The 16,447-nt window shown below is 40.5% G+C and overlaps 1 protein-coding gene and 1 long non-coding RNA gene across 3 annotated transcripts; one reads left to right on the forward strand and one right to left on the reverse strand.

Annotated features, from left to right (window-relative positions):
• Positions 1-666: 666 nt before the first annotated feature.
• On the reverse strand, positions 667-12,420 carry LOC125744471 (TRPM8 channel-associated factor homolog). Of its 2 annotated transcripts, none has more exons than XM_049016316.1 (10): positions 12,263-12,420; positions 9,752-9,817; positions 7,333-7,415; positions 6,385-7,048; positions 5,319-6,289; positions 5,131-5,225; positions 4,781-4,994; positions 4,017-4,256; positions 2,999-3,336; positions 667-2,807 (listed from the first exon to the last, which is right to left on the reverse strand). In XM_049016316.1, exons 4-10 carry the CDS (start codon positions 6,993-6,995, stop codon positions 2,565-2,567), a joined length of 2,712 nt encoding a protein of 903 aa, XP_048872273.1. In that variant the 5' UTR covers positions 6,996-7,048; positions 7,333-7,415; positions 9,752-9,817; positions 12,263-12,420; the 3' UTR covers positions 667-2,564. The 2 variants fall into 2 exon arrangements, with proteins under 2 accessions (XP_048872273.1, XP_048872274.1); XM_049016317.1 differs by lacking the exon at positions 12,263-12,420 and adding an exon at positions 12,085-12,196.
• LOC125744475 (uncharacterized) lies at positions 11,799-15,977 on the forward strand. Its single transcript, XR_007398395.1, has 2 exons — positions 11,799-12,125; positions 15,183-15,977. It is a non-coding gene; the product is annotated as an uncharacterized LOC125744475 (long non-coding RNA).
• Positions 15,978-16,447: the final 470 nt, after the last annotated feature.

Raw genomic sequence — 16,447 nt, forward strand, 5'->3', positions numbered from 1 at the left:
ACCAGAGTTTAATGATGAACATATTTCAGTGTATTAGGGTTTCATGTTACAACTCAACTGACCTGCCAGGTCTTCTCCAAAATTTCCATCTTCATTTCACTTGGACTAAGAAGGTCTTACATTGCCCTCTAGTGGCCACTACTGGCTTCAAGAATGGGACTCCATATGTGTTCAGATTTATTTTATCATCTTTCCGTTAACCTACCGCAGTCCCTATAACACCTTGAAAGGGAAGCCACTATCCCCAAAAAAGCTTGTTATACGTCTCATCCCCGTATCTCTGCTGGTATCCTGAGTTCAGCAACTTTGGCTGCTTTTGTATGATCCAGGACTCTCTGAACCCACTGCTACTCACAATCCATTTAGCCTGTGGCACTGAAATACAAATGGCATCAAGCCTAACTGAAGAATAATGTACATATTACCACTGGGCTATTTCTCAAAGCGTAGCAGGAAAAAATATATAAAATAAAATTATTAAATATGTAATTAAAAAAATATAAAGTCATTGTTTATTATTCACAGAAGCTGCTCAAGATTAAAATTTTGGTCGTGTCAGTAAATTAGTTATGTTTATGTTGGAATTTATCTTGTGCATTATAGTCAGGGTTCAATCAAGTATGACTCAAATCACTCATCCACAACAGATATGTTAGCACGCAGTACTTTTCGTTGTTACAGGGTTTTAATGAATATACTGGGACAGCACACACAGTACTGAATTACTGGGAACTTGTGTTTACAGTAACATTCCATGATTAAGAAACCTGTGTATTACTTTGATGATTATTAAACAAAATGTAGCATGCAAAGATATGGTTACAAGACAATTCTATGGTTACAATAATAAATGTAAGACTACACAGTGGATGACAGTGAAGTGTCAGAGCTTGATGTCTCCCTATTCTATTCATTTTCACTCTTCATAATATTATCTGTCCCACACTGTTTGATGCAAGCACCTACTTCTATAGTTTACATGTCATCACTTTCAGTGAGGTCTAAACAGTCCCTGCCGCAGTTGCTTTTTTTTTAACTGTGTTCAAAGCACAAGAATTTCACTTATAGTTATTATGATGCATTTAAAAGATCTGATTAAATCGTGATGGATCGTGATTAAAGATCACTGACTCTTATTTAAAAGGCACAATATGAAACAAACTTCCAACTGACACCACAAATTAAGTGGTCATTATTCTTCAGTCCTTGCTGCTCAAGTTCCAGAAAATTGTCAGTCAAATGGAACAGCAGACTGACATTAAAGACACGGCCTATTCTCACTAGTTTGTTCACTTGAACCTCTTTGTCTCCCGCTTTTATATTTAACATTTGCAGAGGTAAAGTACCATACAGGATTGAATATTTCCTCCTGACAGGCCTGAACAGTCTTTATACATGGATATGGAGACTTACAAGGTTTCTGCATTGGGTTTCACCTTTTAAGCGCAAGTTCGACCGTAGTCTATGGTGCACGAGTTTACAAATTACTAAGCAGTAATCAGTTGTGCCACACTAAGCTCTAATGTATGACTAAGTCATCACCTAAACTGTCTCTTGACAAATTCTGTTCACATTTGTAATTACAACTTTTGTCTTGTGATTTCAACTGAACAATTTCGGCTATGCTAAGATCACAAGAAAAATAAGTCCTGAGGCAGAGTTGCAGTGAAAACACACAGACAATACAGTTGTGTGTTCATGTTAAAGAGGCATGTGTTAAAAGTTCCTTGCTTTGAGTTAAGTTGTTTGAGTAATAAATGAAAAGCAAAGTTAAATTTATCTCCAATAAATGTCCGTGACTCAAAAAGCATGATACGAGCCAAAGGGTGAGGTTTGTGATCCGTTGCATCCCTAAACTATATTTAGTAAGTTACCCAGTGAACACACTTCTTTCATCGCACTGTTTATAGCGCACTACCACTTTCATTATATCTGTGGTTCAAATACTTGTTGCAAATACAGGGAAAACAAATCAGTAGCTATGTATCATCCAAACTCAACAGACAAGTGGAGCAGTGAGTTGGTTACAGTAATATCAGATAATGATATTGTTTGGCTGTCCAAGGTGAAAACATTATTCTGTGTGACAAGATTTTTATTTAGTAGCTACTATCTATGTAACGCAAGTGGCAGTGGTGTTTTCCCATTCGCTGGTGTATTTTCATATTTGCTGGCATGTTTTCTTATTTGCTGGTGTGTTTTTGTATTTGCCGGTGTTTTCTTATGTGCTGACATATTCTTTTATGTAACGGCATGTTTTTGCATTTGCTGGTCTCTTCTTATTTGCTGGGGTGTTTTAATGTTGGTGGTATGTTTACGTATTTGCTGGTCTCTTCTTATTTGCTGGCGTGTTTTAATGTCGGTGGTATGTTTACGTATTTGCTGGTCTCTTCTTATTTGCTGGCGTGTTTTAATGTCGGTGGTATGTTTACGTATTTGCTGATGTTTTCATATTTGCTGGAGTGTTGTGCCCTTCAGGATTTCCATAATCTTCATTGTCTGGCACATGAGTCTGTATATGGAGTCATTAAACACTAAATGAAAAACGGAATGATCACTAGAACTTAAAGGTAACCTATCATGGGATTTTTGTCCCAGGATGGCAAAGATGACACTTTCTTAGCCACCTGGTCCTCAATAGGCCAGCCCCAGGCCTTAAAGAATGGCACCAGGTTTTTCTTCACCTTCTGAGAAAATTTTTCTGCCCACAGATTCATCTTCTCCTCCTTCTTCATCTCACTGTGGGGCATCGCCTTATAGTCAGAGAAGAGCTGGATGAAAGCTTCCCAACCAAAGCCTTCCTGAAGCTGGGAAAGCAAGAGACAACCATGTCCCATTCTGGTCTTCCACTTCATTTAGTGTATAATCAAGGCAGGCCACATTGACAGCTTAAAGATTGAATTCAAACAGTTTTTTCTCTGTGTTTTACGAAGAATAACAACTCATGGATAAAATCAATTTACAAATTGCTGCATGAGTGATTGTATCATAGATCTACCTGCAAGTAGGTCTCCAAACATGTCCAGGTCGTCCAGTCTTTTAAGTTTGCTCCACTCACAACGTACTGTTTTATCGTCACTTTACGAGCTTCTGGCTTGAGAGCAGGATGTGCTTTGTGTCTGGGAATGTTTAGTACTGTCTCATGAATGTAGACAGACCACAGGTTACAGGTGGCTTCTGTGGTATGTGGAGGGAATTCCCACATATCCCTCTGCTGGTTGTGTCCCAGTTCATGGATGGGACCCCACATACCTTCAGATCTCATGTACTCAACCTGGGCTATTTCCCTCACAGATTTCAGATGAAGCATAACAGGGTACCCAGAATGCATCCATCCTATTGGGGAAAAAAAACATGAAATGATAGTTTCACAATGTACACTAGCAGTGAAAATTGTGGAAACACTTCCAGTTTTTAGAGATTGCAGAACTTTATTTCAGTTCCTCTATTCACTTATTTAATCATCCACTGTGTGAAATTTCCACAGAAAAGAGAACATAAATCCCCACATACACATCACCATGGGATTAGACAAGCCCAATGACTTATGTTATTTGCTGCCGTCTTGGAATGACTGATTGTGTTGAATAACTTCTTAAACCTGTTTAGTATCAACTATATATGCTTAAACCGCCTGTTAGAAGGCATAACCTTATATTCTCAGCCTCCAGAAAACAATACTTTAGTGGCTTGACTATGATGTTAGAGCAGACACTGAGTAAACTTTTGTCTGGCACTCTTGTCTCTTATTGCACTGTTGTGTGTCCAGCTGCCCCCCATGCATCTGAATATCATCATGGCTCTCTGAACACACGCTTAATTTTCACATGAAACAATCACTTATTACTCCTTAGTAAAAAGTAATTAAAAAATCTGATTTCCCAGTTAGCACTTCTCCTGTTCTTATTCTACGATCCTTACCATGGCAATGTCCGACTAGAGAGGAACTGGGAGAACCCTCGCATATTATGCCAAAAATACACAATACGCTAATAATTCCAGTAAGCGATGTTTACCTGCAGATATCTGAACATCTGCGACGATACGCTCGGGGCGTGGAAAAGGGGAGGGGCCAGCAGCCAGTTTGGAGATGCCCTCCATGATGCTGGTCCAGAGGGTCAGTAAGGGTGTGGGGTCGTCCAGGTGCCGCACATCACTTGAAGGCACCGTCAAGATGATGCTGTCAGCCTCCAGCTCTGCCCATGGGGCAGGATTAGAGCGTCCACCGGACTGCCAGCTGGAAACTGTGCTCAGTCCTACAAGGAAGCCAATAGGATCCAGTTGAAACAATTTTCATAGAAATGATCTTAATAAAAAAAGTTGACTATTATCATTGTACAAGCAGCAAATATAACATTTTTTTTTATTATTTTATCCCATCGTGTTACTATAATACACACAGACATATTAAGGTAAAAGCAAATCTTGTGGTAAGAGTGTACGGTCATCTGGGAGCTTTTGGGGTTAAGGGCCTTGCTCTGGGGCCAAACATTAATATGACTGCTCTGGCAACCATAGAATTTAAACCAATAACTTCAAATCAGTAACCAGCAGTGTGACACATTCTGTTTTGGCTAAACAGAAGACCCTTTAGTCAAAAGAAACTTCCCAACCCTACAATTACACATTTCACTCATGTACTGCTCCATGAATATATATCTTGATTAGAGATATAAGCCACTATCGCAACTATAATGGTTAAATAGCTTTATCTCATACTATAAAACTATGCTACACGAGTGATTTTCTTGGGTTTTCATGAGATGTAGCTATTGCATACCCAGTTTGAAGTAGGGGGCCTTGACTGCATTCTCCACAACGATGTGCAAGCTGCCAAGCTGACTCTTTGGAGGTACGATGAGGTACAGGAGTCCTCCCCAGAGACTGGACACATTCACCCTCTCTGATTTAACTGGGAAGCGCCTAGTGGCCACTGGTGCCCGTTTCAGCTCGTTAAGGTGACTCAGGTCATCAGTGTGGCAGCCGATTTGCACCTGTACATCACAGCAAAAGAGGAGGACAGACAGAGGTCAGAAACAGACTCTGACAGCAGTCCATGCTATTATGCTAATGTGTACTGGGACATGAAGCAGTTGAAAGAAAATGTTAAATGTTAATAATGACACTGACTTGCAGGCCTTTCCCAGAGACACCCGGTGGGACACAAATTGTCACTTGCGTCCCGGGAGACACATAAAGGCCAGTGCTTCTCCATGATTCTTCACCTTAAGGAAACGGACATAAGATTTCACCATAATGAAACTTACTTCACTAAAAATGCTTGTTTCAAGGAATCTCAGGATGTCTGAATACCTCACCTTTATTGCTGCCATCAATGGTAATGGTTGTAATAGGAGTGGAAACATACGGTCTCAGAATGCTTGTGGTCAGTTGTCCTGGATTCAGCTCATATATGGTATCAGCAAGATGCAGTATGAGCTTTTCTGTCTCACTTTTCACGGGAAACTCTGGACTAACTTTGAGAACACTGCTCCCTGTGACAACGGAGGTTAACTCCTCCAAAACCCCGGTGTACATGGGACTGTAATGAGCCTTCATTTTTAGGAAGGAAGTGCACTTTCTAGAGAAATGACTCATTGATGACTTGAAATCCTGCAGAGATCTATGGTCCTTCACATGACTTATCATTTCAGAGAGCTCTTTGCGGAAGTGAGGACACTTCAAAGCTTTGTCAACACTGGGAGCCTTGTAGAGTTTCTGCTCAACAGTGTGCTGTAGTATGCTGATCCCAAATCGATTGAGGATTCTGTTCCCAGGGTACCCTGCAGTTGGGTCTTGTCCAGGGTTATTGTAGGACCACCACCATGCTTGACCTGCCATCAACAGCCCACCACCCTCAGACACAAAGCAGTGGATCTCCTCAGCTTGAGCATCACTGTAAGAGGAGCAGCAGTAGACACCTGCTGTAGCATTGAGATTAGAGACTTTGCTGTTAATATTGTGGATTGAGAGCATTTTATGCAAATGTTTTATTTCTGGGTTCACCAAGATTTGTTGATTCCTCCCTGCGTCTAGCCAATGGATGACATTAAGGATGAAGGTTTGCATGGCAGGTTGGTCGAGGTAACCTTCATGGGGTATCACCACTACCCTACCACCCCCATAATGAGATGCAGCCAAAAACACTTCTCCCGTCTCATCCTGGGCAATGGAGAATGCCAGGAGGCCATGGACCAGCAGAGATGAGGGTACACTGGAGTTTTGCAGGTCAAATTGAGTTAATCCATCCAGGAGAATTTTCAGAGCTTCTCCATTATCCTTGCAATTCCTACAACATAAAATACATTTTTATAAAATTTTAACCCAAGTTACCATAAAATTCCATTTCACGATTTAATTTACATAAACAATGTAACAACTTACGGAGTAAAAATGGGTTGCAGTGGTATTTTCTGAAGAACAGGAAAGGAGCCCTTTTCCCCATAAGCGGCGGTGAATGAGATCCCAGCAACTCTGGTTATTTTATTTCCAGGAAATGACTGAAGATCCTGCTCCTTGTGACTGTAAGACCAATGCCATGCCTGACCGCCAATAAGGAGCCCACCACCCCCCTTTAAGAACTCCACCATCTCTGCTGCTTCATTATCATGGTAGGCATCGCAGCAGAAGACGCCCACAGAACCATCAAATTTAGCTAAAGACTTGACATTGAATCCTTTCTTGGATAAATGCTCAGTAAGGAGATTTAGCTTACGTACACCAACCCAAGAATCTGGCTGGGGTTGAAGCCAGGAAACAGCATTCTGAAGAAACTGACCAAATTCCGGTTCTTCCATGTATGCCTCATGAGCCATCACAACAATCCGACCCTTGCCATACGGGGAAGCCGCAATAAGGACGTGGCCTGAAGGACCCACAGCCACCGGCACAGCCATGTCACTCGTCAGCCGCAGTTGGCATGGCACACTAGTGCCACCAAAACTGAATTTGTTGATCTTCTGGACCAGCATATTGTAAATAGCTTTGGCATCCATTTTCTTTAAGTTTAGATGTTAATAATAGATATATCCAAAGTGAAGCTCTTATCCTACAGGGATATGGAAGAAACATGCTGAATTATATAAAAGAACTTTTAAAAGAATAACATGTTAATCCTAAATTGACTGATGTAATTTATTCAAGTAAGCTGAAAAAAACACTCAGCAGATGTGTTGCCCACTTGTGGTCTCATGTGGAAACATGATGTCTTTCTAATGGATGAACTTTGCCCATAATTATTTCCATTAACTGTGCCAGGTCTGTTCTGGGGCAATGAACATGTTTATGCTTACTATGGAGCACTGACAATTCTGACAACAATACTGTTCTCACCCAGATGAATACCAGTACAATGAAGACCCCCGTATTCTTGGTTTCACTAACTGCAGTTTCAGTAATCTGCAGTTTACCAGGGTCTGAAAAAAATGGGAAAATTTCACAAATAAATAGTTCATAAGTTTCAAACAGTGTGGCAAGTGAGTACAGACTGTAACATGATGAAATCCATCAGCCCAGTCGCGCCCAGCGCATGACTCCCTTTGTCCCCACACCCAGGCTTCCCTGCAGAACTCTTCCAGTCCACCTCTACTTCTTGCTGATCACAGTCGGTGCTGCATTATTGCAGTGTATGTGTTAACATTCACCAGATGCACGTACACGACAGTCACGTTGTGCATGGGGTCCGTGGATGGTTCACTATTATCTGCAGTAGGTCTTAGAGTGTATACCCACTGATACAGGGGGAGGACTGTACAGAGAAGACATCCAGAGTTTTCACAAATATTTCCCACCATTTTTTCCCAATCCGCAAAGGCTAGTTCCTATCTTTATTTATCATTACATATCAAATGTTGACTCGGAAAATGAGAATTCTAAAAATGCACCAGCACTTGACATTTGAACTGGCTTAACTTTGTAGTATAGCAGTCGTCTATAATGGTCTGGTTCATGTCCATATCAGATGATAAACCAACCAATGGCAGCTCTTTCAGTGGAGGACATTGAAGACATCTACCTATTTGGAACCACGATTACAGGTATTATGCTGATTGGATTAGGCATTGCCCTGGTTTATCGAAGATTGAAGAAAACGGTGACAGCCGCTGAAAACCCCACTAGGCTGGTCGGAATGATTTGGGCAGAGCTGTTAGCACTCAGACTGTGACAATTGATCGCAAACTGGATAACATCACTGTGACTATGGATCGCAAATTGAATAACATCATGGAGAAGCTCACAGCTTTGCAAAAATTATTGGATGGTGGAGACCAGCGTGGACATTAGGGGAGCTGGAAATTACAGCTTCTCGTCCGGAAACCCAAACAACCCTATCCTATCAGGTTTTGGCTCCCCCCAATCAGCATCCCCCGGAAGAACAAGGCAGTGAGACACTCTTGTATTCCTCTCCCCGAATCCCAAGGACTCACCGCACCCTCCCCCCATCCCACGCCTTCGCTGTTTCATACCCCCAGTGTGAACAGGCGGGTCTGTTGACCAGCGCCCCTCATGCCTGCAGGACCGGATGGCTGTTTGTCTGTGCTGGACTACCTCCACCACCCCTTTTCCCTCACCCGTTGCAAGTTGTGTCATTTTATGTTGTAAGGTGTAGTGACCATGTGCTTATGTTGCTGAGGTGTTTTTTTCGGTTCCCACAATGTCCTCCCCACTGGAGTACAGTCTGGGGGCTGTTTTTTTATTCTCCTCCTCTCTCCTCATGTTATTCTGTTTCTTTTCTTCTCTCTGTTTGCCCCTGTCTCCCGACCTGTCTACCCCCTACTGTGATGTTTGTGTGTATGTATGGTCGGGTTGATGGCCAGTTTTTTCGCTGGTACTTGTGACTAGTGACATCGTGTATTGCAACAGCAATAAAGGGTTCTCATCTTATCTCATCAATGCTTTGTAAAGGAAAGCAGCCCTATGGTTGTAGCAGGGAAGCCGAGCAGTAGAAGAAGTTTAATACCAAAAGAAGATGCAGCTCACTATGTGTCCGCATGCACTGACAAATGTGGATTACAAATAAAATGAATCAGTCCATAGAAAGGTAAGTTAAATTCATCATTGACTGAATGCTGCATTTCTAACTGATTAAGACAAATTATCATTTTTCTCAATCAGGCCATGGAGTATTTAGTTGTGGACATTTTGCGAAATGAAACACAGAGAACTTATTCCTAAAGATGAAGTGGAAAAAAGACAACAGCTACGGAAGTCAATGCAAAGCATTAATATGAAAATCATAATACATTATTTCTTTCAATGCAAGATTTTTTATTAAAGAACTGTAATATTAATTCCTGGCTGTAAACAATGTGAGGAGATGTGATGTTGCACATTCCCAGAATTCACAGCTAAAAAAATCAAAGCTTTTCTAATTTCTGATCATGCATTAATGCGTGATTTTGTGATTTATTTTTGGTCGATCTCTATAGCTCTGTGACAGGACAGCAGGCGAAAGTTCAAATAAAGAACGACATGGAAAGTATAACGACTGAGTCGGAGCACATGTAAATTTACGAGCAAGATTACGAACTATTTTAGTTAGAATTAAGGGATTCAAGAAACACTCGCTAATTAATGACTGATTTTAAGTTCTATGTAACGAACTACTTAGCGTCACGAAGCTTTCGGGAAACGCAGCCCAAATCAAAATAATTGATATTTCAGTTTTGATCAGCACACCCCTAGCCTGGACCTGAAAGTCTTCCCCTTTCTCCCCCACAATCGATATTTTAACGTTAAAATCCATACTCACATTTTCACCATTGTTCAACGTAACATTCAAATCGAAAGAATGGATATTTCAGTCCGCACATCTATCCTGTAATACAAAGCAGTTTTATTTAAATCAAACATAGCTGGTACACTAACTATGGAAGATTATAAGCACAAAAATTCAAATGGCAATTCATTTTGCAATTGTCAATTCAATATTCAACCAGAGCATGCATTTGTCATTTCAATATTTAATCTGTGCATGTAATTTGAAAATACATTTTGCAATCGGCAATTCAATGTGCAAAGTGCTTATGCAATCCTTAATTCATTTCATAATGTTTTGAATAAAAAATAGAATGACAATTCACTGAATTGCATTTCGTTTTGCCATGGGCTTTTTGCCTCTTTATTCAAATGGCAATTCATTTGGCAATTGTCAATTCAATATTCAATCAGAGCATGCATTTGTCATTTCAATATTTAATCTGTGCATGTAATTTGAAAATACATTTTGCAATCGGCAATTCAATGTGCAAAGTGCTTATGCAATCCTTAATTCATTTCATAATGTTTTGAATAAAAAATAGAATGACAATTCACTGAATTGCATTTCGTTTTGCCATGGGCTTTTTGCCTCTTTATTCAAATGGCAATTCATTTGGCAATTGTCAATTCAATATTCAATCAGAGCATGCATTTGTCATTTCAATATTTAATCTGTGCATGTAATTTGAAAATACATTTTGCAATCGGCAATTCAATGTGCAAAGTGCTTATGCAATCCTTAATTCATTTCATAATGTTTTGAATAAAAAATAGAATGACAATTCACTGAATTGCATTTCGTTTTGCCATGGGCTTTTTGCCTCTTTATTCAAATGGCAATGGCGTCCCCGGGAATTGCATTGCATGTTGGGGAGAAAACTCAATTTGCAATTCCCAACTGTCAGACCGCTCATCAAGGTGGACCTTCATTAACGACGTCACTTCCTTGTTTAGGGCCTCGCTACCATTCAACGCATTTGTTCGTTTAGTTAGAATGAGTAAACCCCCTTTATCTTCTTTATTATTTTTTTTAATTTTTTTATTATTATTTATTATTTTTATTATTTGTAATAATTATAACTAGTTGCACTTTTCCTTATTTGATTGTAACATGCTGATTATATCATTGCAATAACATGCTTTTACCACAGGAGGTGTGATATATTGTTATGTAGACTTTTATAAGTAACTGTTTGTTTGAGTTTGTAATTGTTTTGCTCTAAATAAAGTTCTTTAAAACGTAAAAAAAAAAAAGTTAGAATGAGTAATGGCGGCAGAAGAGCTTGCAGTAAATATTTCTGTCTTAGCAGATGACATGGAAATTAATCGGGTATCAGCAGTAGATGCGTTTGATAGGTTGTTTGTGTTGTCACAGAGGGTAGAGGAACTTACAATCTTAACTGGACTTGATACGAGAAGGGTGCAAACTAATGTAGCTCAGGCGTTACATCAAGTCACGCAGTTGGTTACCCTCTGTGACAACACAAACAACCTATCAAACGCATCTACTGCTGATACCCGATTAATTTCCATGTCATCTGCTAAGGCAGAAATATTTGCTGCAAGCTCTTCTGCCGCCATTACTCATTCTAACTAAACGAACAAATCAATGGTAGCGAGGCCCTAAACAAGGAAGTGACGTCGTTAATGAAGGTCCACCTTGATGAGCGATCTGACAGTTGGGAATTGCAAATTGAGTTTTCTCCCCAACATGCAATGCAATTCCCGGGGATGCCATTGCCATTTGAATAAAGAGGCAAAAAGCCCATGGCAAAACGAAATGCAATTCAGTGAATTGTCATTCTATTTTTTATTCAAAACATTATGAAATGAATTAAGGATTGCATAAGCACTTTGCACATTGAATTGCCGATTGCAAAATGTATTTTCAAATTACATGCACAGATTAAATATTGAAATGACAAATGCATGCTCTGGTTGAATATTGAATTGACAATTGCAAAATGAATTGCCATTTGAATTTTTGTGCTTATAATCTTCCATACACTAACCTCTGTTAATAATTAAAATGAATAGCAGACCAGACTGAAATATTCGGTGTCTATCAGTTCCTGGTTATCCTGTTAGATAGCTGCGGTACTTTCCAAGATTATCAAACATGAGACTACTAAAAAAAACTAAATAAAATCAGCAAAAAGTATGCATTACTTAGACTCCTAGGCATCCTAATTTCTCCAACATGTGTCCATAATTTAACACAGATGCGATTTTCTTTAATAAACAAACAAGTCTACGGGGTGAAAAACTTGCAACCTGTGATATCTAGTATCCAGGAAAACTTAAGTTTAGTTTAACGTTACATACCCAAAATCTGAACAACCGCACTTATGTCCTGCTGAGAAATGGTGAGTACTAGCCCTTATTTATCATATTTAAGGAAATTACAGTACTGATGGCGAAACCCGGAATTGTATAACACGGTTAATTCAATAAATAGAAGGCGGCTGTATATAATTTAAGAACAATTTGTAAATGAACATACCTTGTAGTCTGATACAACCGGAGACACCCGTGCTGTCCAATAACGTCTTTAGTTTAATTAGTTTGGTTTGTGTATTTATATACGAGCAAGAGCTTCTATTTGCGCTCCTCCCTGCTTGTTTACGATTCTGGAGAACCGTAGGGTGTTTCAGGATCTTCGGAATGTCTGTGGGAAGTTCATTGCATCTAAACCCGACAATAAATTACCTTTTCTTACCATATGCCACTCCGGTGTTGGTAAACAGAAAAACAGAGCGCTTCGGTGTTTTATACTCTTGTTTTTTTCAGGTATTAAATTTATTGTTGTGTCTGTACGATTGAATCCGTATTTCAGTTACCAATATAAGAATAAACAAAACAGGAAAAATCATATATATATATGATAAAATATTATATATTTTTAACTACATGTTCATGTTTCATTTATTCTTTTATAATCCAACGAGAGTTGTCATTACTGTTTTCTTGGGCATTTAGTTCCTGTAGGCTTATGTCAGTTTTGTAAACATGAATTTTGTCATTTATTTAAGCATTCACTTCTTTACCTGTCAATTTGTTTGTATTACTTTGCATGTATTTTTCTCGTTTCACCCACCCACAACTCTCCTCAGCCTTTGTCTTGTTAACTACACACATTTGGTTTTGATGAGACGAACTTGTTCCGCGTTTACACAAAAGCATTACTAGTAACAGATTCTTTTCCCGCATTTTATTTTTTGGCAATGCAGGTTACACGGTGCTCCCTAGACTTGCTATATATTTGCTATATATTTAAAGCAGTCCTTTTTGGAAGGACTGGAGCAAGAGAGATTGGAAACTATGTTTGGGTTCTCGTAGTTTTCCTGTCGGATCGTGTTTGTTCATGTGCTCACCCTGACTTGTATCCCGAGGGCGCTAACAAACTCCCCGTTTGAACAGAAAAATGAAACGGAACTGAAGTCCGCTGTAAATATGGTCACAGTACTGCTATTACTACTACAACTACTACTAATAATAATAATAAACGGGGGCAATGTGTAGGTGCCCAGAGCTTGAAATTATCACAGAGCAGTCAGTCTTCAGTCTTGTATATATGAACATATACAATGAAAGGATATCGGTTTAACTAAAACAAAATCTTCAATTTTTGCACAGCCGTTTGCCAATAATATAAAAATTCAGACTTAAAGATGCTTGTAAGAATTTTGTAGTAGATTGTACTCATTGAGTAAAAACACAATGGTGAACTATGTTGAAATTCAGATTTTTCACACGCATTTCAAAATATGTGCTGTAGAAAGGGTGGCCACCAGATCAACTGTATGCAATCATCCCTCCAAGGTTGTTGACCTGATTCCTATCTGTGGATTTGTGCATTAGGAGTCTGCATGCTCTTCCTGTGCTTATGTGTGTTTCCACCCAAAGCCCAAAAACATGTGTTTAACTTAAATTCCACATACTTTAGATCATGGTCTCATTTTAAACAGCTCTCAGTATGAAACAGCAGTTTGAAAACTCAAGATTAATGATTCATTTCACTCAACAGCGACATCTGTTTCTACTCTTTCCTTATCATATAAAATTTTTATTGAACAGGAAATAAAGTGAAAATATTTGCTATCCTTGAGTTTACCCAGCGAAGATGAGCTCCCGACATCAGCATGCCAGAGTGCTAAAACACCACAGGGTGACAGTGAACGTAAACCATCGGTGTTTTAAGGTTTTATCTTACTGTTTCAGTTGCAGGCCTACTTATTATTTCTCATCCTCACTTGACTTAAGGTGGAATCATGCCAGCATGAAAAAATATTCGACTCACTCAGCGCAACAAGCACAAAATTCATTTCCGGTAGTGCAGCAGATTGGCAGAGTTCATTTAAATGAAGTTTGACTCACATTGCTAAACTACTCTGGTGTGGCATGGGCAGGGTTGACCCCGCATTCAAAGGACGTGATCTTTAAGGACGTAAAGTGGAGCTCCGGTTAGGGTTAGAGTTTATTCGCTGTAACACAGAGTTGAGATCACGTGTTTCAGGTGGAGCTCCACTGCACAGGCGTCTGCAGCTCAACCCTCCTCCCCTCACCTGAAGATCGCTATTCGCATTATAAATAGCCGCATTTCCACATATTCAAATGACATTCGCATGGAACGATGCAACAGTGAAACGTGATCCAGATACATCCCCATCAGCGCCATAAAAGGTGAGAGATGCTACATATTCATTGAAAAGAGCCCAGAAATAGTGGCATGAGTTAGGTTTGTCTTATTTATCCAAATGAATGTTGTAACTACACCATTTAGTTATTTTCATGTAGCCAAGACTTTGGTGATCCGATATCTGGGATCAAAACAAACTTCCACCATTGCTTACTATGTACTTTTACCATGTTTCTGCAAGTGTTCCAAACTGCATTTTTCTATATGTCTATACTTTGACGTCAAATTACAAACAAAAAATCTGACATATTTACAAAGTACACTAAGAATAAAATGAGTGTAATGCCAAAACAAATAAATAATTTATTTGCCATGAATTAAGTTTTTGATATTCAATGAAATGTGTGACCATGCCCCAGTCAGTGAGAGTGTGTTCCCTGCCCCTACACCCCAGAGGGTTAACTCATCAGTTCAGTGGAGCATCATGGCAGAGGGAGAGTGCCCCAAGAAACGAAAATATAAAAAGCATTTCACTTCAGACTAAACAAAAGTGTATCCTTGTTTAGTAAGGATGAAAAATAATGACAATGTTGCACCCAACAGTGATTACAGCAATGAGAAAAGCAAAGTCTCATGGAGATGGTTACTACAGGTGAGGTGTATTTCATGTCATGCCCCGCTTGTCCGATCCTCCCGTACGCCACGCCCCCTCACCTACCCTGTGTGGAATCCTCATATTTACCAGCTGTTTCTTGTTGCTGTTAATTAGTCCTGTGTATTTCAGTCTGCATTTGAGTAACCAGATCCCTAAACGGGCGACACCTGTTGCCAAGGCGCAATCCCCAGCCCCGCCGCCCGTGGTTCCTGACCTTCCGGTGGTTCCTGACCTTCCGGTGGTTCCTGACCTTCCGGTGGTTCCTGACCTTCCAGCGCCGAGCCCCGTTGTTCCTGACCTTCTGGCAGTTTATGCACTGCCCCCCGAGGTTCCAGTTCCTGTACCCCCAGATCCCATCCCCGAGGACGTCCCTGATCCCCCCAGACCCAGCTCCCGTGCCCCCGGTCCCCGTCCCCGTCCCCGAGGAGGTCCCCAACTGTCAGACCATCACTTGTCCTCCCTTTGTGGAGATGGAGGTGCTCGAATGGTACCCCTGAAGGGGGGCTAGGTTGCGTGCTAAACTTTGTCACACTGAGAAAGGGGAAAAAACTGGAACACAGGCAGGAAGAGAAGGGGGGCTCCAGCCCTCCTCGTAGTGTAAGTCAATTCCGGAAAGCAGAAGGTACATTGACAGGGTCGTGGTGACATTAAGCTTACGCTTGACCTGCGGGGACATAACAAGGGAGGGGGTCGCTGACGCTGCTAAATTGCAACATAACAAGATAAGATAAAAGGGAACGGGTGTGGGGACTAACGCCAGCAATGGAAAGATACCAACAAGAACAGTAGACGCCCTAAACGGGGTATAAAAGCTAGACACAGACAACAGGGAGCTGAGCTTCCCTTGGTGTGTACTTTTGTGCATCTGAGAGTGGCTCCCGGATCGATCTGTACAACAAATAAAGAGAGCTGACTTACAACCATCCTTTGCCTCACGAATGCATCTTTTCCTCATCAACGGACTCGGTGGAGTCTAACTCCAACACCCCTCGGGGGATCACCCTGACTTCCCCAGTGACTCCTCCACCACCACCCCAGCATGGCAGATCCCGGCCGGATCCCCACCTCTCTCTCCTGGAAAGGGAAAGGGCACCTGTGCCGGGGTCAGGTCCTTCCCGCTCTGCTCCTTGGCTCGCCTTCTGTCCCCCTGGTTCCGGCTGAGGGTTAGGGTTAGGGAAAGACTGCAAGCCTCATCTGAATAAATACCTGTTCCTTTTCTGAATGAGAAACTCCATACACAGGTGTATGTTTTCATTATAACTGCACACATACCAGAAAATTCAGTATTCACCAACTTCACTAAACTTGCTGCTATACATGAGTACAATTAAAATGTTAAAAGTGGTCTGAAATTTTTCATAAGGTACAACATATAGTATCATTCTCAATAAAAA

This window comes from Brienomyrus brachyistius, chromosome 6 (assembly GCF_023856365.1).
Source record: "Brienomyrus brachyistius isolate T26 chromosome 6, BBRACH_0.4, whole genome shotgun sequence".
In the NCBI taxonomy this organism is placed as follows: Eukaryota; Metazoa; Chordata; class Actinopteri; order Osteoglossiformes; family Mormyridae; genus Brienomyrus; species Brienomyrus brachyistius.

What these genes read in the sequence shown, in the direction of transcription:
- LOC125744471 (XM_049016316.1), bottom strand. Translation starts at nt 6,995, where the DNA reads ATGGATGCCAAAGCTATTTACAATATGCTGGTCCAGAAGATCAACAAA. An exon ending in CTGCAACCCATTTTTACTCC is followed by an intron (nt 6,290 to 6,384) that starts GTAAGTTGTTAC and finishes TTTATGTTGTAG; the next exon opens with GAATTGCAAGGATAATGGAG. An exon ending in TCTCTGGGAAAGGCCTGCAA is followed by an intron (nt 4,995 to 5,130) that starts GTCAGTGTCATT and finishes TGTGATGTACAG; the next exon opens with GTGCAAATCGGCTGCCACAC.